This window comes from Cervus elaphus, chromosome 19 (assembly GCF_910594005.1).
Source record: "Cervus elaphus chromosome 19, mCerEla1.1, whole genome shotgun sequence".
Lineage (NCBI taxonomy): Eukaryota > Metazoa > Chordata > Mammalia > Artiodactyla > Cervidae > Cervus > Cervus elaphus.
The window spans coordinates 51,767,338-51,790,210 of NC_057833.1; the positions used below are offsets into that span (position 1 = coordinate 51,767,338).

Sequence of the window (22,873 nt, forward strand, 5' to 3'; positions counted from 1 at the left end):
TCTATGCCGGAGCCTGCCGGCAAACGAACTGGTCAAGAATGCAATTACCAGAGTACCTAGGAAAAAGAAGACTCAGAAAGAAGACTCAGAAAGAGAAAGATGGGGTTGAGAGGGACGGAGTCCGCTTGCGTCTGACTCCGCCAACTTTATTGAAGAATACCACGCCTATATATACGCTAACAGGAGTTACTAAGAATAGATCGAGGGTTTGCATACGTGCAGAGCTACAGATGTTTTAAATTCCCACACTCAAGATCAGTAAAGCGTTAATTACCCTAGCGCCCAACATGATTAAGATTAGAACATTAGATAGAAAACAGGCTTCATCAATAGAACATTAGATGGAAAACAGGTTTCAGGCATGATGAGTTTATCAGCACCAGAAAAACAGGCAAAAAGGTCACCGGTGTGTTTTTTCCCTGAAGGAGACAAATGCCAGTCTCTACTTTTAACAAGAAGGGGTGGCAGGACAAAGAGAGACCTTTTGATCTCTCTTAGGGCTGTAAGGGGCCTGTACATTCAGGCCGGCTCCCTGCAGGTCTAAAGTTATCTCTCCTAATAGCGACAGCATTTCTAGAAAAAGCCTAGTTTACCCACAGCATTATGTTGGGGAGGAAAATCAAAATGTTAATAAGAGGTTTGACCTCAGCTAGCTCCCAGCTTCTGAGTACAGTGACAAGTTGAGGGCACCCCTGGGTTGAAGTCAGACCTCACTGAAATATTCCATCATGCAAATACAGTTCTCTCTTTGCTCAGTTGTTCAACCCACATTAAGTTTCTCTCTTTCCCTAATCAATTGTTCTTTACCTTTCTGAGGACAAAATGTTCCTGTCTGCCTGTCCATCCATCCATCTCCTCATCCATATACTTGTCATGTTGATCAGACACCATACCAGAGCCCTTTCTAGGGACAACTCTGGCTCATAGCTCCCACTTAAAGAGCACTCCTTGGTAGCCCACTTTATACCATGGTGATTGGATCAGGGCTGAGCGATTGACCTAAGAACCAACAAACCTTAAGCTAGCCAGTGTCCTGTGACAAGTCCTAGAACAAAAAGTTGATCAGGACAATCAAATTCTTCAAGGCTCTGAACTGAGAAATATTGAGAAAATGATGTACTTAGCAGTGGGAGGTAAAGCTTGAAGGACAGTGGTGATGAGGTACAACAGGGGCCAGGAAAGCCCACTGTTCTGAAAAAGCAGGGGCCCCAAGTGGCTCAGTGGTAAAGAACCTGCCTGCCAATGCAGGAGACGCAGGAGACACAGGTTTGATCCTTGGGTCAGGAAGATCCTCTGGAGGAGGAAATGGCAACCCACTCCAGTATTCTTGCCTGGAGATTCCCATGGACAGAGGAGCCTGGTGGGCTACAGTCACAGGGTTGCAGAGTAGAACATGACTGAGCACGCACCCATATGAGGATGCACACCATGAAGCAGAGAAAAATATACAAAATAGAAGAGAGAATGTCAGTTGGAGCTGGCAGAAAGGTGTAAAGAAACAGAGAAGCAGAGAATGTGGGGAATAGCTGAGACCCATGAATGATCGGCCCCAAGAGTAAAAACCCACCATCACAGCTTCTCAGTTCCTTAGAGCTGCCTTGGATCCTGGTTCTGGCTGTGAGGTCCATTTATGTTCAGGTCCCTCTTCTCCCTGAGACCTAGTTGATTGGCATTTTCTAGATTTCTCGGCAGATGCATCTTTATGATAAATCCCCACATGATATAAAAAAGTTCTTTTCAACCAAAGGAGTCTATCAAGAACATTTCCAGTCAGTCAGTGGCCAAGCAGTATCTTGTTTAAATAGTCCATTGACATTAGGATATTTTTTCTTCATCCAATCAATACTTTCTCATATTGTTGTTGAGAGCACCATGGATGTGCTGGATAGCCTCTTGGGAGAAACTCCCCATGGTGTCTGAACTTCAGTTCCAGCAAGGAAAGACTCAGATTAGCATCCAGGTTGAGTTTGGGCTTTTAAATGAGAAACATGCCAGAAATCAATCAATTCACTCCCTTAAGGAAGTAAAGCAATCCTGTTTCCCAAGAAAAAACAGGGTAGGCATTGCCTGCAACCCTGGGCAGCCTCATGTCCTCTGAATCTTCAGTTGACCCATAACATCACTTAACCATGTCTATGGCAGAGAATTCTGGAAGTGCCTGACAGATAGCTGGGGTTGAGGCCTTCACTTTTGAAGGCAAGCGAGCATTCTCTCAGTCTCTTTCTTTGGGGTTAGGGAAAATAATTCTCACCATAAAGAACAAATTCTTTCACCCAGATTCCACTTCAAATTTGGTGGGGCAAATGTTTCAGAAATGTAATTTTTTTCCCTTTGCTTGCCATGGTATTGCTAAGAGAAGACATGTCTTTTGGGGGAAAAACCTGATTTTTTATTTGGATAAGGCCTTTAATTAAACGGCCAACCAACTTTTGAACACCCTTTCCATCAACAGTTTATCCAGTTTTAGATCTATTTTCCTCTTTGTTACTCTGGGAATCTGAACAATTTTGGAGGAATGAATCTACTTGCTCAGGTACCACCTCCTTAACCTTTAAATAAGCCACTCCCATTTCACAAAATCATCTGTGTTAAAACTGATTTTAAACTATTCCAATTGAATACTTTTAAACCAATTTGCAAATTATTATGATACATTTAAACATGGAGAAATTTATTTTCCTTTCTTCTATATTAATTTTCATTGGAGTTTTACAACGTTGTGTTTCTGCGGTACAGCAAAGTGAATCAGCTATACATATACACATATCCTCTCTTTTTTGGATTTCCTTCCAATTTAGGTCACCACAGACCATTGAGTAGAGTTCCCTGTGCTATGTAGTATGTTCTCATTAGTTCTCTATTTTATTTGTTGTTATAAGTTATAACATGTTATAAGTCATGTCCAACTCTTTGTGACCCCATGGACTGCAGCATGCCAGGCTTTCCTGTCCTCGCTATCTCCCAGAGTTTGCTCAAACTCATGCCCATTGAGTCGGTGATGTCTTCCAACATCTCATCCTTTGTCGTCCCCTTCTCTTCCTGCCTTCAGTCTTTCCCAGCATCAGGTGCTTTTCTAATGAGTCAGTTCTTCACATCAGGTAGCCTAAGTATTGGAACTTCAGCTTCAACATCAGTCCTTCCAATGAATATTCAATACTAATTTCTTTAGGATTGACTGGTTTGATCTCCTCGCTGTCCAAGGGACTCTCAAGAGTCTTCTCCAACACCACAGTTCAAAAGCATCAATTTTTCTGGGCTCAGCCTTCTTTATGGTCCAATTCTCACATCTGTACATGACTACTGGAAAAACCATAGCTTTGACTATACAGACCTTTGTCTGCGAAGTGGTGTCTCTGCTTTTTAATATGCTGTTTAGGTTCATCATAGCTTTTTTCCGAGGAGCAAGCATCTTTCAGTTTCATGGTTGCAGTCACTGTCCACAGTGATTTTGGAGCCCAAGAAGATAAAGTCTGTCATTGTTTCCCCATTTATTTGCTATGAAGTGATGTGACTGGATGCCATGATCTTAGTTTTTTGAATGTTCAGTGTTAAGCCAGCTTTTTCACTCTCCCCTTTCACCTTCATCAAGGGAATACCCTCTTCGCTTTCTGCCATAATGGTGGTGTCATCTGCATATCAGAGGTTGCTGATATTTCTCCCTGAAATCTAGAAATCTGCTCTCTGGGCTGGTGGCTGCGCTGGCTGCGCCTCTCTTTCCCTGGCTTAGGAATGAGCAGCCCATTGTGACAGTGGTGGGCGCTGGGCCTTGGGATGCACACAACCGCTCACTGCCTCAGCCCAGCCAGTCCCCACGAGGCGGCTAACATATGGCTAAGCCCAAGCATACTGCCTGCGGGGCTCCTGCTTCTGGACTATCCACCAATAAAAGGGAATAAACTCTATCTATTTTATATATAGTATCAATAGTGTATACATGTGAATCCCAGTTTCCCAATTCATCCCACCCCTCTTTCCTCAAAATGTATTTTTTAACATTTAGTGAATAAAAAATTATTTTCATACTATTTTTATTTTACCTGGCTTAGACAGATTTGGGTCACACTTTTTTCCCCCCACACCGCAAGACGTATGGGATCTTAGTTCCCCAACCAGGGGTGGAACTTGTGTCCTTGGCAATAAAAGAACAGAGTCTTAACCACTGGACTGCCAGGGAGTTCCCTGGGTCATACTTTCTATTTTCAGTTCTATTAAGGCAGGTACTTCAGTTAAACCATTTTCTCTTTTCCTTTATATCATAGACGTATTCAACCCTAGCTAACATTAGAATCACTTCGACTGTTTTCCAGAGATTCTTATGTAATTGGTCTGCAGTGGGACTCCAACCTAAATTTTTTTTTTTTCATTTATAAATTAAGTGGTTCTAATATGTAGGCAAGATTGAGAATCACTGCACATATTACTTGATCTTCTTTCCTAATTATTCCTATTTATTACTATGTTCTCTTTAACATAAAGTCTACCTAATCAGCAACATGATATACTTATCCATTTACTCCAGTTTTTAATTTCTGACAGTGAAGTGCAGTAATTGTCTTTGCATAGATTCTGTGTGTCCTTCATTAGACTAATTCTTATTTTTTAAGATTTTTATTTATTTATTTGGTTAGTTTTATTTTTGACTGCACTGGGTCTTCATCGCCGTGCAGGCTTTTCTCTACTGGTGGCGAGCAGGGGCTACTCTCTAGTTGCAATGCTTGGGCTTTCTGTTGGAATGGCTATCTTGTTGCAAAGCACAGGCTCTAGACACACAGGCTTCAGTAGTTGTGGCCTGAGGGCTCAGTAGTTGTGGTGCGTGGGCCTAATTGTTCCAAGGCATGGGGGAATCTTCCTAGAGGAGGGATCGGTCTAGTGTCTCCTGCATTGCAAGGAGGATTCTTAACCTCTGGATCACCAGGGAAGCCCCTAGGCCAATTCTTAAACCGGTGGTATAGGCTTTCTATACCAAGATCAGGATAAAGTAAAAATAAATCTCATCAATCTGATTATGGAGTTTCAAATATCTTTGATCAGCTCTTCTGTGTATATAGCTACAGATATTTGTGTTCTTGTTTTCACTGTTCAGAAAATGATTCTTATTATTAGGCCAGTGGAATCATCTGTGGTAACCCTGTTACCTAAGAGCCCTATGGCATTAATACTAGCCAGCCAGTGGAGATCTTTTAGTTCATTTATTGAACTAAATCTCTATGTGCTAAGAGCTGAAGGCAGATGAATAGGACAGTTTCCTTATCAAGAAGCATTTAGAGTTGTCAGTGGTTACCAAAAAAATCGCTGTATTTCAAGTTCTCACGTACCTCCTTCGGGGTTAGCAGAGCTGAGCAAATGAATTCTAAGCTTTTCTTAGTGAAGTGTAGGGATTAAGAGTATTGGTCCTGGAGGCAAACAGCCTGGGATTTTATCCTTACTTTACTAACTAGCCATGAGGCTGTGGGCAAGTAACCTAACCTCTCTATACTCAGTCTCTGTAAAGGGGAGAAAATAATAATAGTTACCTTATGAGGTTGTTATAAGAATTAAATGAATTATATGTGGAAAGTCTCTAGACCTCTACTTGGCATATAATAAACACTTAATGTATACTATATTATTATTTGGGGGTGGGGAATTGGCAAGTGGCACTAGCTGAATAGTGAGCAGAGTGCAGAACACAGTGGGAGACATTATTCAGGGCATCTTTATAACAAATATCCTCTTCTCTTTCCCCCTCTTCCTTTTTCTCCTTTCTCCCTTCTCATCTCTCTCACTTCTTCCCCTCTCTTTCTGAAACAATTCAGTCCAAAATCCATTAGATGACACCAAGGAAGGATTACTATGAACAACTGTATGTCAATAAAGTAGAATATATACATGAAATAGAAAAATTTCTAGAAACACATACTACTAAAACTCAGGAAGAAATAGTCAGTCTAAATAGATCTATGACAAGTAGAGAGATTCTATTAGTAATCAAAAACTTACCACAGAGAAAAGCCCAGGCCTAGACGACTTCACTGCTGAATTCTACCAGTCATTTAAAGAAGAATTGATATTAATTTCACACAAATTCTTCCAAAAAATAAGAGAGGAACACTTTCCAACTCATTCTATGAGACCAGTATCATCTAGATACCAAAACCAAAGACATCAGAAGAAAACTACAGACCAGTATCTTTTAAGAATACGGATGCAGAAGTCCTAAACAAAATACTGGCAAACCAAATGTAGCGTGTAAGAAAGAATTGTACACTATGACCACATGAAATTCATTTCAGAATGCAAAGTTGACTTAACATTCTCAAATCAATTAATGTAACATACTGTATCAATAGAATAAAAAGACAAAAACACATTGTCATCTCTAGATGCAAGAAAAAAAGCGTTTGATAAAATCTGATGTCCTTTCATCATAAAAAACACAACATATTAGAGAATATCCTCAACTTGATAAAGTGTGTCTACAAAAACCCCTTAGATAACATTATACTTAATGGTGATAGACTGGATGTTTTCCCCTAAAGGTCAAACAAGACAGGGATATCCATTCTCACCACTTCTACTCAACTTTGGAGATTCTAGCAAGTACAATTAGGTACTTAATTAAAATAAAAGGTATCCAATTTGGAAAGGAAGAAGTAAAACAATCTTTCTTTGCAGATGACATGATCTTGAAGTATATGAAAATCCTAAGGAATCTACCAACAAACAAGTTCAGCAAGTTTGAAGAATTCAAGACCAATACATAAAAATCAATTGTATTTTTTATACATGTACAACTAAAAACAAAAATGAAATTAAGAGAACAATTCCATTTACAATAGCATCCATAGAATAAATTTAACAAAAAGATGTGTAAAACATATACTCTGAAAATTATAAAACATTCTCAAAAGAAATTAAAGAAGGTGTAAGTAATTGGAGAAGCATCCTTATTTGTGTATTGATGGTTTAACATTGTTAAGACTGCACTACTCCCCAAATTGATCTATAGATTCTACACAATTCCTATCAGAATCCTAGATGACTTTTTTGCAGAAATTTATAAGCTGATTCTAAAATTCATATGGAAGTTCAAAGGATCCAGGAGAACAAAAACATTCTTGAAAAAGAACAAAGTTGTAGAACTCACCACTTGTTGATTTCAAAACTTACTACAAAGCAACAATAATCAAGAAAGTATGGTACTGGCATGAGATATACATGTAAATTAGTGAAACAGAATTAAGGTCCAGAGATGAACTCATGGGACTGTAATCAGCTAGTTTTCAACAAGGACACCAAGACTAATGTGGGAAAGAATAATCTTTTCAACACGTCATGCTGCAAAAATTAGATAACCATATGCAAAAGAATGAAATGGAATCCTTACATCATACTACTAATACTTATAAAATTAACTCAAAACGATCAAAGACTCAAATTAAAAGCTAAAACAACACAACTCTCAGAGGAAAACAGGAGAAAATCATCATGAACTTGAGTTTGACAAAGGATCCTTAGATTTGACACCAAATGCAAAAACAACAAAAGAAAAAATGGATAATTTGAATTTCATTAAAATTAAAATCTTTTGTGCTTTAAAGAACACTATCAAGAAATGCAAAGATGGGACTTCCCTGGTGGTCCAGTGGCTAAGGCTCCATGCTCCCAAGAAAGGGGCCCAGGTTCAATCACTGGTCAGGGAACTAATCCCACATGCTGCAACTAAGGGTTTGTATGCTGCAACTCAGAGATGGTTACCTCAACTAAGACCCAGTGCAGTCAAATAATAAATAAATAAAAAATTTAAAAGATTACTTATATTAAAAAAAAAAGGAGTGCAGAGACAACAAGAAAATTGAGAGAAAATATTTGCAAATTATATAACTGGTAAGGTACCTTATATCCAGAATATGCAAAACTCCTAAAACTCAATAATAAAAAGACAAATAGACCAATTTAAAAATAGACACAAATGATCTGAATAGACATTTCTCCAAGGACAATATGCAAATGAATAATAAATTCAAGAAAAGATGCCTGTCATCATGGAAATGCAGGTAAAAACCGTGATAAGAAATCATTTCACACCCAGTAGGAAGAATAGACTCAAAAAGTCAGCTAAACAAATGTTAATGAGGATGTTGGAAAAGTCCAAACTCTCACACACTGCTTTTGGGAGAGTAAAATAAGGCAGCTGCTTTGGAAAGCAGTTCATAAGTTCTTTGAATGTAACTCTTTGAACACAGAGTTGTCTTGAACCAGTAATTTTACTCTTAGGTATACACCCAAGAGAAATAAAAACATTTGTATACACTAAAGCATGTAGACACATGTTTGTTGCTGTTGTTCAGTCGCTGAGTTGTGTCCAACTTTTAGGTCTGTCATAGCTTTTCTTTAAGGAGAAAGCATCTTTTAATTTCATGACTGTAGTCACCATCTGTAGTGATTTTGGAGGCCAAGAAAAAATAAAATCTGTCACTGTTTCCATCTTTTTCCTCATCCGGAGAAGGGAACGGCAAACCACCTCAGTATTCTTACCTTGAGAACCCCATGAACAGTTGCATTAGACCTCAGTAATTTTTCTAAGATTCCCAGTTGATATCAGTTTTTATGGAATTTCTTATATCTCAAGATATAAATTGATTTTGAGAAAGAAAAGGTAATTATTATTATATAAAATAGACGAGAACTAGTTGAAGAGATTAATTTATTGGAAAAGAAATGCTCTTCTTTTTTGATAGCTACATTTATTATTAGCAGGAGTCATTAATCAGGTGCCAGAGGAAAGAATCGACCACCTTAGGAACATGCTGCTAAAAGCCGGCCAGTTCATCATCCTTGGTTTTGTCAACTTGGTAGCCAGTAAGTTTCAAAGACTGATTTTGTTGAGGAAGGCTTTTGAATACTTTAATGTGAATATAACGATTATCACCTGTTTGTATCTGGAAGTTGAAAAAGAAAATGGAGATTGATTTATTTGTGTGGATCCGTATCAAACGAAAAATCTACAAACCTATAAAGACGTCGTTGCAATAACCTCTTTTGGAATAGCATTCCTGGACCACCATTTTTAGACCCTTGGTTCCATGGACAGAGGAGCCTGGCAGGCTACAGTCCATGGGTCGCAAATAGTCAGACAAAACTGAGTGGCTAACACTTACATAAACCTACCACTTTATTTTATAAGAGAAAGGGCAGGCTAAAGATATGGCAAGAGGCATAGGTCCCGTACACAAATGAAATCCAGAGTTACATTTTATTTTCTAGGATGCACAGATCAAGAAAACAGGTGACAGCCTTTTCTGTGATTCTATTTTCTGACTCCCAAACTGGGATACTTTGTCACATCGTTTGAGGAAGAAGAAAATCAGAATTGGCCTGGAAAATTTGGGATGTGTTGTTCCCATATCTATACTAGAACTTGCTTTATAAATGCCCAGAGGTAAAACTGAGCAGGGCCCAGGGATGGAGAATCTAGTTTTCCTTCTAAAATAAAGGGATCTTCCTGGGAAATCATTTGTATGAAGACTGAAATGGTAGTTTGGACATGAATCTGGGACCTAGAAAACTATGATAAGAATTTCCACTTTTGTTTTTGGTTTAGGCAACGAAAATTCTAAAATATTTATTTATTTATTTGGCTGCCCTGGGTCTTAGTTGCAGTAGGCAGGATCTTCTATTTTCATTGTGACACGCAGGTTTTTTAGTTGTGGCTCACAAACTGTTAGTTGTGGCAGATGGGATCTAGTTCCCTGACCAGGGCTTGAACCTGCGCCCCCTGCATTGGGAGCATGGAGTCTTAGTCACTGGACTATCAGGAAGTCCCCATGTATTTAAATTACATTAATCAAGATGCTTATTTAAAGGGTGAAAGTGGTTTAAATTATTTTCTCAGCTACTGATTCAAATCATTCCTTAAATTCATTCAATTCAGGCACATAAAATCACAAAGCTTTGAGACAGAAAGGGCTTCAAGGTAGCATCTGGTCTAGCCCCACATCCCGAAGATCCCACAAGAAGAAGCCATGGTTATGAGCTACATACACTCTGAATTCCGAATCTTTTTCTTTATGTCTTCTGGAAATTAAGTTAAGAATCAGTAGAAGAAAGCCTTCTAATATCACAAGAAAAAGATGATATAAATATACCATCATGTGCCAAGTTTGAGAGTTACCACTTGGGAAGTATCATGCTAGGTAGGTGTTCTGATTTAGGACAAGGAGAAGGAACAAATGATAAAGTAAGGGTGACAGGGAACATCACATAAAATGAAAGATACAATATCTTTTAGTGCTGAAGTGAATGTTGAAGTCTAACCTTAATGTAGTAATTTATTCCAGCAACCACTTGAGTTTTATATTCTATAGCTGTAAATTCTTCATACGTCTCATTTGTTTTTTCTTCAAGCTGTGGTTTAACCTTAAGAAAAGAAAAGAGTATGAAATAGAAGTCATGTTTTTATGGCAAGACAAGAGAAATTTAAACAACAACAAAAAATTCTCTGCCCGTTGGCCTCCCCTTTCCTGGCCCACACTGTGCATTGTGTATCCGCAGTATGCATCGACCAAACCACCCCCATTAGCAGGAATACCTGCTCAACCATAAAGAGCAACGTTCTCTTAGCATCAATAAGACAACTCCTTCAAAGATGATATTCCTCCTTGATCTTGTAAGGTGTCACATGACACACCATATTGCTGCTTAGATCTGGGTTAAATAAACTGTCAACTAAACATCATTTGATGTACAGCCCTTGGTCTCAAAAACTTACATACCTGTGCCTTGACTTCTAATGGGTGGAACATTAGATGGACTTTATGAGATGCTCTTCCTGGGTTATAATCCTCAAATTCAGCTCAAATAAAATTTCCATTTCTTTCTTAAATGAGCTGATCAATTTTTTGTCAACAAGAGGAAACAAATTACCAAAGCTATATTGAACTCCATGTACGTGATTTACAAATTTGTTAAATATGTGTTTGCAAATAGTTAAATACATCTTTGATTAATAAAAGTGGGAGACCAGTAATTCCTACTTAATTACAAAATTTTTTTATTTTGAAATAATTTCAGGGACTTTCCTGGTGGTCCAGTAGTTAAAGACTTTGCCTTCCAGTGAAGGGGATACAGGTTTGATCCTCGGTCGGGGAACTGAGAATCCACATACGTTGTGATCAAAAAACCAAAATGTAAAATAGAAACAATGTTGTAACAAACTCAATAATGACTTCAACAAAAATTGTCCACATTAAAAAAAGATCTTTAAAAAAAATTTCAGACTCAAATTTGCAAAAATAGTATAGCATATCTCAAGGTCCTTAATTTAATCACATCTGCAAGTCCCTTTGCTGTGGAAGGTTTCAGGGACTAGAATGTGGCCATCTTTGAAGGCCATCCTTCTGTCTACCAGAGGGGCATACAAGCTTAGATGCCAGCATTCCTGAACCAAGCGTGAAAAGGCAGCTAGAGAATCTCAAATGGAATATGTCAGTTTTTACTAAGTCCATCAGTGGTCAGTACGGGGTATCCCTATGCTGAAATCCTGCTCTCAGCTGGGCATGATACACTAGTGCCCGCTATGGTTTCTCTGACTCAGTTTCTGCTAAGAGTAGAGTTCTAATCTTCTGTCTGTGTGGAGGACTGGAGATAGCTTGTCTTTCAGGGTGGAGAATAGTGAGAGGGAAGGACCTAGGCGCAGTGTAACTGCTTCTCAATCTTCCATCAGTTCTCCTGGTTTTAGCTGCATGGCTCACTCTTGTCTTCCTAAGTTTCTGATGTTGCCAGTGCTTGAGCCATTTTGGAGTTCTGCACCATGAATCTGCTTGCTTCTGACTCAGACATTTCCCTATGTGGCTTAGGCTCTGTCTAGATGACTCAAATAATTTTACATTGTTTGTGTTTTCCATCTTTCAAAGTTTTGTTGGAAAAAAATCCACAAAATATTGTTGATATCTCTGAGGTGTTTGCCTGTCTCTCGTTGTCTTCATATTTGTGGATGTGACTTTCCCCTCTAACCTTTTCTTATCACTTAGAAGGAAAGGAAACAAGCGTGTGTGTTTGATACACTGTGTTTATTGGGAAGTTGCCTCCCTGCCCATAACTGAACATTTTATGTGCATGTATGGCTTCAATCAGGCCTCCAGTGCACCTAGGGTTCTCCCAAGGCCATCTGGTCCTTCTCTTCAGTGGGCAAATGTTTTGAATCCTTTTCTATTGATGCCTCAGTTTGGGTACCACAACCATTTTCAAAGACCTAGACATTTGGGGAGTTCCCTGGCAGTACAGTTGTTAGGACTTGGTGTTCTCATGGCCAGGGCCTTGGTTCAATCCCTGGTTGGGCAATGAGAGCCTGCAAGCTGCATGGCACAGCCAAAAAAAGACTTAGACATTCGCAAATTCTTTGAGCTCTCAGACAATTTTTGAAGGGCAGACACTTCATGGACCACCAGCCAATTCTACTGTATAGTTGGGAAATCTCCAGAATAGATGGGAAAAATGTGATTGTTTTTTGGGGATGGAAAGTGAGGTTGCAAAGCAGAGAAAGGAAGAAGACAAATAGTGAAGAAAAAAGAGAAAGAAATGGGAAGAGACAGGGCACAAGAAAGAGACGAGAAAAGTGGCGAAGTGTGCAGAGAGAATGAGCTAGGGAAGAGTTCAGTTTCTTACTGCTTCCCCCATCCTCACCCTTTGGAGCCAATACTGGGTACCTGTCATGTTAGGAGCTGAGTTGGGAAGGGTTAATCTTGACACTAAACCCTGAATTATCTATTTAAGCTTTATTTTGCAGGTGAGGAACCTGAGGCTGTGAGAGAACATGACAGTAATAGGATGAAAAATTATTAATCATACTTAAAGCTTTAAATACCTTGAATAGTGAGTATCTGGTTTATCATTTTTTGAACCCTGTATCAGATATTTTTATTTCTTATTGTCCAAGAAACACATCCAAATCTGTAATTTGGGTCTTTCCATCATATCTATGCAGCCCACAAGTCCAGAATTTTCCATCGGAGAGTTGATTTCAAATGTCCTTGTTCATTTTCATAAGTGCGTGGACACCTGACAGACTGTGCACCCTGACTGCAGGTTCACTGTACTTAAAACCTGTAGCCCTGCTCCTTCTTTCCAGCAAAACAGATTTGTATTGCTCTGTTGTTGGATGCTATGAACCTGGATGATGAGATTTCAGGTGAGGAGGAGGAAAGGGGAAGAGTAGAAAGGAGTTGATCATGAAACCTTAAGAAGGTAGGTTGGTGGTGAAAGATGCCCCCAGGGTGGGTGCTAGGAGGGTGAAGACCAGTGGGGAATGGTGGTCCAGTGTGGTGGTAAATAGACAAACATTAAGCTGTGCATAGTTGCCCCTTACTTTCTTCAATCTGCATGCATGGTGGTGGTTGAGGTGCTGAAGGGAACGGTATAGGTTGGGGTCCAAACCAGGGGAAGGATGCTATCAGGAAAGAGCAGCTGATAAAGTGCAGCCACCCCAGAGCTGTTCAAGCTTTTCTTGTTGCTGCAGAGGATGAGTCTTGGTGAGTAGTTAATTCTCTGGGATATGAGGAGTTCAGCCTTGCTGCACCAAAGATACAGGTGTTTCTCCTACCTTCCCCAAATGGCTGTAATCATCCTGCAGAAACACACTTGGGCTATGCATAATTTAGGAAAAATGAATAGAAGGATTATGGTGGCAGCATGGATAGGCCATTTTTGTGATGTTTTAGAGAGTAACAAAGGAGAGTTTGGGTAGCAGCATGAAAGTACAGTGGGGTTGGTGAGAGGTGACTTGTGGACATTTGTCGCCTATGTTTTGAGGGCCAGAGAAGTATGGGGCAAGGCAACCAGCATACAAGAAATAATGGCACCTGCCTTAAGAAAGGAGGACAAAGTCCTAGACCAGAGAGAGGCATGCAGTCAGCAAGGAAAAGTAAATCAGAGGGTTTTCACACCAGATGTCTGCAATCTTCTAAGAGAAAGAACTGAAATGCCATCTGGTCAGGCCATGGGGATTGGAAGGACTGAGAACCTGAGGCGAGAGGTCCAGTTCCACCTCTGTAGGGTTTCTAGAAAAGAACCCACAGGATGTGACTGGAAGGCTATCCAGCCACCCCAGGGCCCCGTAGCCATTATTCACTGGTGTGAATTCATAGATTTGTAAAGGGTGAGTTTTCTGTGATTCTACATCTTCCTTGAGCAAAGTTCTCTGAAGCTGGAGTAGAATCTGAGGAGGAAGTGGTGGCAGTGGGAATGACCTCTGATTGAGGACTGGAATGCCAGAGCTCACGGGGTCATGGAAATCAGGGTGGAGGAGCATAGGAAACCACCCATGATGGGATCCAGCTGGGTGAATGATCGAGTGGGCTGAGGCATGCTCTGATGCAGAAGGGAGGTTAAGTGCCTGAAGGACTCTGGTGTGGCTGAACCGCAGCTTCTCTGTACGTGGGGGCGATGGAAGAGCTGCTTGATGAGAAGGCTGTGGTCAGAGAGGAGAACACACATTTGTGGGTGAGTAAGAGCCACAGCATGCTAAGCTCCCGGGTGTGTCCATAATGGTGTGCAGATGGGGTGTTTGTGTGTTGTTTTTCTTGTAGGTTTTGTGTGGTGTCCTGGCAGACAAAAGTTATAATCTGTGTGTATGCCAGGAATGGTATTCAGCAGCCAGGTTTGACTTAGAGATGTGTGTGCTCATGTGTATGTTTTGTGTGTATGCATCTGTGTGTGTGTAATAATAGCTCTTATTTCTAAAAATAAAAATTATTGCTATAACATTTCTTTCCTGTATATAAACATACTCAGAATTCTCATCCAATGATTTTTCACATATGACATAAGATAATGGATCAGCCAAAATGATCCAGAGGCTCTTGCCAGTGGGCCCTTCATTTGGTCCTTAATTACATATATTAAGTGTTTACATAATAAATAATTAATCACACATATTAATAATTTACATCTTAAGTAATTAATTACACATATTAAATACACATATTCAGGGATGGGGCCATGTTTGAGTCTTTGTTTCCTTGTGTGTATCCCTTTTCTTCAACTTATTTTACAAATTTCCCTGAGGGTAGGACCATGTTTATGTCCCTTCTCTTCCTATTGCAATTCACTCAGTACTGTGTACATAATTGGTTTTCTCTTTTTATTTAATTTTAAATTTGACCATACAATGTGACTTGTGGGATCTTAGTTACCTGACCAGAGATTGAACTCAGGCCCTCAGCAGTGGGAATGCTGAGTCCTAACCACTGGACCACCAGGAAATTCTCAAATCAATGTTTTCTGAATGAAGAAACCAGGGTTGTTTTCCCTCATAATAGCTTGTCTCCCCAGATAGGAAAGAAGATAGAAGAGAGGTAGAGAGAATATTGAAGGAGGGGCTTTATTCCTCTGTACTCTGGAGAAGGAAATGGCAACCCACTTCAGTACTCTTGCCTGGAAAATTCCATGGATGGGGGAGCCTGGTAGGCTACATACAGTCTGTGGGGTCACAAAGAGTCGGACACGACTGAACGACTTCACTTTCTTTCTATAGTTCCTTTTGGAGAAGGAAATAGAAACCCACTCCAGTGTTCTTGCCTGGAGAATCCCATGGACAGAGGAGCCTGGTGGGGCTACAGTCTATGGGATTGCAAAGGGTCAGACATGACTAAGCAACTAACACACACACTCTGGATCCAAGTACCATTAACAGCCTTTAATACCTGATACCACCTATTACCATCCAGTCTCTCTTATCTTCAGAATAGAGAAAGTCCTTCCTTCTGCCTTCAAAAATGTTCAACACTTCTCAACCCCAAGCCCTTTGTTTGGTTTCCTTCTCTTTCTGATCCAAGCTCTCTCTTTCATTCTGATGTCAAATTCTTTGAACCTGTGGTCATCATTTTTCTTTGATGCTCTCCCCTTTATGTGTGATGACCTCCCCCTCCTCTCTTTGCCTCCCTAATGGGTCCTTCCTTCAGCTCGAATTCCACTGAGAAGCTCTCTGATAAAAACAGGGAAGGCTGATAAACTTCATCTCCTCCAAGTATATCTGCATTTTAATAGGTGAATTTTTAAACTAGAAACACAGTAAAACAGCAAAGGAATAAGACTTCAAGGTAAATGACAGGTAAGTGGAGGTCTTCCCTGGGATCCTATCAAATCACATTAAGAATGTAATTACCTACACATATCAATTTCCCTGGCTCTGCCCAGGAATGTAAATAATTCTATAATTTGGAGAAGGTGTTGATTAAATTTCCTCACCAAAAAACTGGTTGGAGTAATATCTGCCTCTTGGGGTTTTTTTTGTGGGTGAATGAATGGTATAATTGAAGTGAAAGTGCTTCCTAAACTCTAAAATGTTTTCTATGCTAACTATTCCTCAATATTCCAGCCCTTAAACTGGGAAGTGTCACCTGAGGCTGTCTCCTGTGACTAAGGGAATACAAGTGATAATTGGGAGATTAGTACTGGAGGAACAGAGCTGCCACACAGGAATTATTCACCTGAAAGTAAGAACGTTTGACCAGTAATCTCTAAGGTTTTTCCTGGTTCCAAACCTATGATTATGAAAAAGCACTTAACTGGAAAATGTTTTATATTATGCTCTAGATATCTTGACTTCCCTAAATGGGTTGTAAACTTCCTGAGGGCAGGGGCTATATCTTATAGTCCTTAATGGACCATGTTTATGTCCCTTCTCTTCCTATTGCAATTCACTCGGTACTGTGTACATAATTGGTTTTCTCTTTTTTTTTAAATTTTAATTTTATTTTCATAAAAATGTAATACAATCAATTTTTATTTGATAGGTGATAACAAATCAGACAACACTTAGGAAAATATGTTAACCTGCTAAACACATTGAGTTCTATTTTCACCATAATCAATTTTGAAATCACCATAGACTATGTCACTTCTCTATTAGTTATTAGTGTAATCTCCCAAATACTAAAACATTGTCCATTGAGACAAGTTTGTAGGAAGTTTTAAGTGGATCATTTTTATGATTTATTCTACATTTAACTCATTAAAATTTTTTTCCTATAGTGCATTTAAAGTCTAGTTCATCAACAGTTAACAGCCTCAGACTTTAATTACATGTTGGCTACACTCAGTGAGAAAAGACAAATTTCATCAGAAGCTGAATTAGTAATCCTAGAATCATACATTGTAAGAGCTTTAGAGATGATCCCATAAAAATTCTTCTTTTACAAATGGGAAAACTGAGGCTCAGAGAAGGGATGTGACTTGCTCAAGATCACTCTCAGGATTATCAGAGATTTTATCTGAAAAAACTTTCAGTTGGAAGGAAGTCCAAACAAAACCACTCATTTCCCCACGTTCCGGTTTTCCTGTTCACCAATATATTTAACCCAGGGCCAACCTAGGAACCAAGATTTGGGATCAAACCTTTCCTTGGGCTGCATTCACTCACCGTGTTAGCAATCTCCTGGATTTCTGGAGTGGCAGGTTTGGCTTCAGTTAAACCTCCAGGGATCATTTTGGCTAATTGTGTCTTTTCTGGGCAGGATGCTGGTGCTGAAGTGGTCAGGTAAGGGTGGAGGCTCTGGTTTTTAAAGAGACTGTTGTTCACAAGCTCCGCCTATAGAATGTTTTGTTTTCCTCAGAGAGAAAAAAGCACAGGGAAAATGAGTATGCCTTGAAGTAAGATATCTTGCTTCCTCAGTGGAAAACACTAACAGGACTTGGGAAGAATGAGGGGCCAGGGAGGAATGAATGGGTGTGTACAAGGTGTTGTGTTGGAACAAGAGTCAAACTTTGTGTTCTCTTTGACAATGGTTTCATCCTGTTGCATCTGAAGTATGAAATCTGAAACCACAACCAGAGTTTCCCAATGTTTAAAACCTCTAACAAAACTTTATTTTTTCAAGGAATACCTTTTAATAATGTCAAGGCTGATTGTTTAAAATGGACTTAACTTTATAAAAAGAAAAGTGAAAGATCTATCTTGAGAACCTTGGCTGGATATTTGTATTTTACTTTTATTTACATTCTAGAACTGCTTAAAATACAGAAAAACATAAAGGATAAAACAACACACACCTTTTATTCCTATCATCCAGAATTAAAACTTTTAACATTCGGTCATATTGCTTCCCATCTGTTTTTTTTAGGTAGCTGTTTTCAAGAAATAAACGATCACAGTTTGCTACTCCCTCATCCCCAGTCTTGCCCTCCACGCAGGTAAACTACATTGTGAGTTAGGTATCCTTCTAGCCCATTTGTAAAATACTTTTATTTAGTGTGTTTTTAAAAATCTGCTTAAATTTTATACTGAACAAATACTCTGTATTATCCCTTTTTTCTATTCAATATGTTCTTTTAGTCATTCCATGTTGATACAGGTGATTCTCACCTGGTCTCCGCAGTAGTCAGCCACGGGGAAAGCAGTGTTTCCTCTGTTCTCTTTCTAGAGCTTATGCTCTGTTCCTCTCAGATTCCCTCTTTATTCTCATTAATTGCTTTTAGAAGCAAAAGCTTCCTCAAAGCACAGGTTGCTCTTGTCCTACTATGCATCCTCATTGTTTTTAAGGTAAAATGAACACTTCTTATTGACAGGGGAAGAGTCACATAAGGAAGTGCAGAAAAACACAACAATTAATATCTCTGTGTTAACTATTTAATTAATTAAACACAGTTAATTAAATACATATTTATTTATTTAAGTTTTGTTTACCTTGGTTAATAGGCAGTGATGGTCTCAAAAATCTTTCTCTTCATCAGATGCTTGATCCCCTTATAAATCCTTGGGTTTTTGAGCTTCAACATGGAGCTTTACTCCATCTGTAGCATGATTTTCCTGTAGTAGTATATTGTGAAGCTCTTCTTCTGAAGAAAATTGAACCCAATCCATACTTCTGTGAAAGCCAATCTCTTTGTCAAAAGGTACAGTGCACTTTCCCACATGGCCAAATTGTACAGTGTCCTCTCCGCTCACTCAAGTGGTCTAGGGAATTTTTCTGACAAATGCAATAGACTAGCTGATGTTCAATGTTTGTTAGCAGCTCCATAGCTCCTCTCACTGCCCAGGACACCATCTTCAGGTTAATATACATTTATTTTCAACTACCTTTAAGATAGTATTATTGGATTGGGGGGGGTATCAATTATTCAGGCTATTTTTACAAAACTTGACATTCTCATAAGTTTCGTATTTCTTGTCTTCCACAGGAATTATCTTTCATGGGAGATTTCCCTTGGTGGGGGCTAGGTTTTGGGTGGTTGCCTATACTAGGCCTCATGGGGTGTATAGTCCCCAGACAAGGTCTTATTTTACTCTAGGCTTAGGACTCTTAATTCATGAAGACATTGAGAATTTGGGTTTATCTCTGCCTTTTGGTTCAGGCCTGGGACTCTGGACTTCCTCAGCTAATTCTGCTTCCACCCACGGTGGGGGTGAATGTGTGGATACATCACTTACTATACATCCCATCATGTCCACTCCTAGGTGTTGACCTAAAAGGGGTGAAAACATATGTCCACACAAGACTTGTGTACAAATGTTCATAGCTACATTATTCGTAATAGTTCAAAACTGAAATGACTCAAATGTTCCTTAACTGGTGAATAGATTTAAGAAATTGCAGAGATTATCCAGCCTCATGGTTGCATGAGACACTTGCTTTGTCTCTCTGCTTCAACTTCCAACCAGTAAAACATCTGTAACTGAACAAGACTTCTTTATTCCAGCACAACAGGATGCCAAAGAGTCCCATACATCTGTACATCTAAAAGTGGGTGGACTGAAGTACATAGAGGAGGTAGAGCTGAGGCAACAGTGGAAGCAGTGTCTGCCATCCTGGACTCCTGGCTGCAAATGGTTGGGCCCATTGCCCCAGAAAAGCCAGTAGGAACAGGGGAGGGGGCACACAGGTCTGTGGCCTCCCGACTCCAGCAGTGCTCACAGCCATGGGGAGCTGGGCAGCACCAGCAGTGGGGCCTCTAATCCTGTTCCTCCAGCCATGGAGGTGCCTGGAAGTCCAGATCCCTGCCTGCAGCTGTGGCACCCCTGAACTTCAACCCCCAGAGTGCCTGTGACCCTGGCTCCCCCCACCTCCTGTCCCCCTGCAGTGGTGAAGCCTACAACCCAGGAAACCCCAGACAAGGTTGAGGCACCAGCCATCCTGGAGCCCCAGGTGGCTTCCCTTGTTGCAGGGCACAGGCTCTAGGGGGCTCGAGGCTTCAGTAGTTGCAGCTCGCAGGCTTTAGAGCACAGTCTCAGTATTTGTACACATGGGCTTATGCATCCCCATGGCATATATGATCTTCCCGGACCAGGGATTGAACTCATGTCCCCTGCATTGGCAAGCAGGTCCTTAACCACTGGACCACCAGGGAAGTCCTTAACATTTTCTCTTAGGAAAGAATCTGCAAACAAGAGAAGCCACTGCAATGAGAAGCCTGTGCACCGCAACTAGAAAGTAGCCCCCACTCACCACAACTAGAGAAAGCCTTTGTACAGCAATGAAGACCCAGCAAAGCCAGAAAATAAATCAATTAATTAAAATATATTTTTCAGCTCCTTCTTAAGGTATAACCAGCAAATAAAATTGTAAAATATTTAAAGAATGCATTGTGATGATTTTGTATATGTGTACCTTGTGTAAGGATTGCAGCATGGAGTTAATTAACACATTCATCAACTCAAATATTTACCTTTTTTGGATGAGGGTAGTGAAAAACTTCAATCTACTTTCTTAAAAAATTTCAATTATACGGTACAGAATTCTCAACAATAGTCACAATATTTCTCATGGATCCTCATACCTAGTCATCTCATAACTGACAGTCTATACCCTTTCACCAGCCTGTCCTTGTTTGCCGCATTCCCAGCTTCTGGCAACTACATTCCATTCTCTGTTTCTATGAGTTCAATCTTTTCCCCTTAGATTCCACATATAAGTGATATCATGTGGTATTTGTCTTTCTCTGTTTGACTTTATTTCACATAGTAAAATGGTTTTTACATTCATCCATGTTATCACAAATGGCAGAATTTCCTTCTTTTTAAAGGTTGAATAATGTTCCATTATATATATATATCTAGATCATTTATCTATATTATATCTCATATAGATATACATATCTATAATATATTATAAATAATACATTATCTACTATTTTTACTCATCTGTTGGTGAACACTTAGACTGTGACAATACCATGGTTGCTCTGAATAAAGCTGCAATAAATATGGGAGTGTGGATGTCTCGTCGAGACAGTGATTTCATTTCCTTTGACTTATACCCTGAAGTGGACTTATATATGTATACATAACACTGTAATAAACATGGGGATGTAGGTATCTTTTCAACAGAGTGATTTTGTTTTCTTCAGAAAAGCCCAGAAGTGGAATTGCTGGATCATATGAATTGGAATTCAAGAATAAATCTTTTAGCAACCTGCAGTTTTTCTCACTTCAAAAGGGATTGCAGCATCTGTCATCTTCTCCTCCTTCTCTGCAGGACAAAGGAACTGATCTCACCAACCACAAAAGCTTTTGGGGACTCTAAGAACAATGTGGAAAAGCTTGTCTGATACTTGCTCAAGTAGCCGATTTCTGAGTTGCACTGTGTTATTGCCCTTTGAGGGGACAGGGAAGGGAACTCTAGGGGTTTACACACCCTGGATATTCATCAATTGACCTGGCAGCATTGGAGTCGGTTCAGTCAATTGTTATGACTAATGATAAAAGCCAGGGTGGGGTAATATTATGCAATCAGTGTTATTGCACCTCTCCCTAGGGAGGAAATTCTGTCCTGCCTGACACATTTGGATCATAGGCGTATTCCAGCATGGCTTCCCATCGGTTTACACCTTGGAAAAAATGGGCACATACATAAACTTAAGGCTGTGCTCTCAAAGATTTCTTAATAAATGTTAATTTGTGAGTTTGACTCTGCATGGGTTACTTGTGTTGCGGATTCAGCTTAGTGGTGACCCTAACATGTAATCTGGGGACCCCTACACCAGAATCCCCTGGGATTCTTGTCCAATGCAGATTCTGAGCCCCTTCCCACATTTATTAAATTACACTCTCTAGAGTGAGCCTTAGAATCTGCATTTTAAAAAAGCTCCCCAGACAAGTCTTGTGAGCATTAAATTTAGAGACCTAGCAAATAACAGTGTTGGTATTCTAGGTTTACAGGTGTGGTGGGGACGGTGAAAAGGAGGAAATCTGGATGGCCAGTCCATTGCTACATGGAAACCACGTAGCAATGATAAAACAAATGAAAACAGCCCAAGGCAAGAACTAAGGCAGATGTTGTTATCATGTGTTGTTCATATTGAGTTAGTTGCAAGTTGATTCCGAGTTTCATGTAGCTGAAACATTCAGCTGAGGGCATGTTTTGAGCTAGTCTTTAAAAGTGTTTGTTCTTGGACTTCCCTGGTGGTTCAGTGGTTAAGAATCTGCCTGCCAGTTCAGTGGACATTGATTTGATCTCTGGTCCAAGAAGACTCCACATGCTACAGGGCAGCTAAGCCTGTGCGCCCACAACTGCTGAGCCTGCGCTCCTAAAGCCTGTGAGCCGAAACTACTGAAGCCCTTGAGCCCTAGAGCCTGTGCTGTGCAACCAGCAGAAGCCACCAAAACGAGCAGCCCATGCACAGCGACTAGAGAGTAGTCCCCGCTCACCGCAAGTAAAGAAAGCCCGAATGCCGCAATGAAGACCCAGTGCAGACAAAAATAAAATAAATAAATACAATTATTAAAAAATTAGAATAAAGCTTTTGTCCTAGCTCAAAGGCCATGGCCCCAGTCCTAGCTGAGGATTCTGTGACTGGGCAGGTGGAGCTGTTTAATCAACAGAGGACAGAAGTTGGTCATAGCCCCACCACAGTGTTAATCAAAAGTCAATCAATGTTTCTCTACAATCTGTAGAATCCC

The 22,873-nt window shown here is 39.9% G+C and overlaps 1 protein-coding gene across 1 annotated transcript; it reads right to left on the reverse strand.

The window, feature by feature from the left end:
* Positions 1 to 8,669: 8,669 nt before the first annotated feature.
* Positions 8,670 to 17,550, reverse strand: CSTA (cystatin A). Its single transcript, XM_043874647.1, has 3 exons — positions 17,399 to 17,550; positions 10,297 to 10,398; positions 8,670 to 8,921 (listed from the first exon to the last, which is right to left on the reverse strand). The coding sequence occupies exons 1-3, from the start codon at positions 17,462 to 17,464 to the stop codon at positions 8,793 to 8,795; spliced, it is 297 nt and encodes a 98-aa protein (XP_043730582.1). The 5' UTR covers positions 17,465 to 17,550; the 3' UTR covers positions 8,670 to 8,792.
* Between the last annotated feature and the right edge of the window lie 5,323 nt (positions 17,551 to 22,873).

Bases quoted from the DNA above. Each gene is read 5' to 3' on its own strand.
- CSTA (XM_043874647.1), bottom strand. From the start codon at position 17,464: ATGATCCCTGGAGGTTTAACTGAAGCCAAACCTGCCACTCCAGAAATC. The intron at 10,399-17,398 runs GTGAGTGAATGC...TCTTTTCTTAAG, and splicing joins TCCAGGAGATTGCTAACACG to GTTAAACCACAGCTTGAAGA. The intron at 8,922-10,296 runs GTTAGACTTCAA...TTCAACTTCCAG, and splicing joins GAATAAATTACTACATTAAG to ATACAAACAGGTGATAATCG.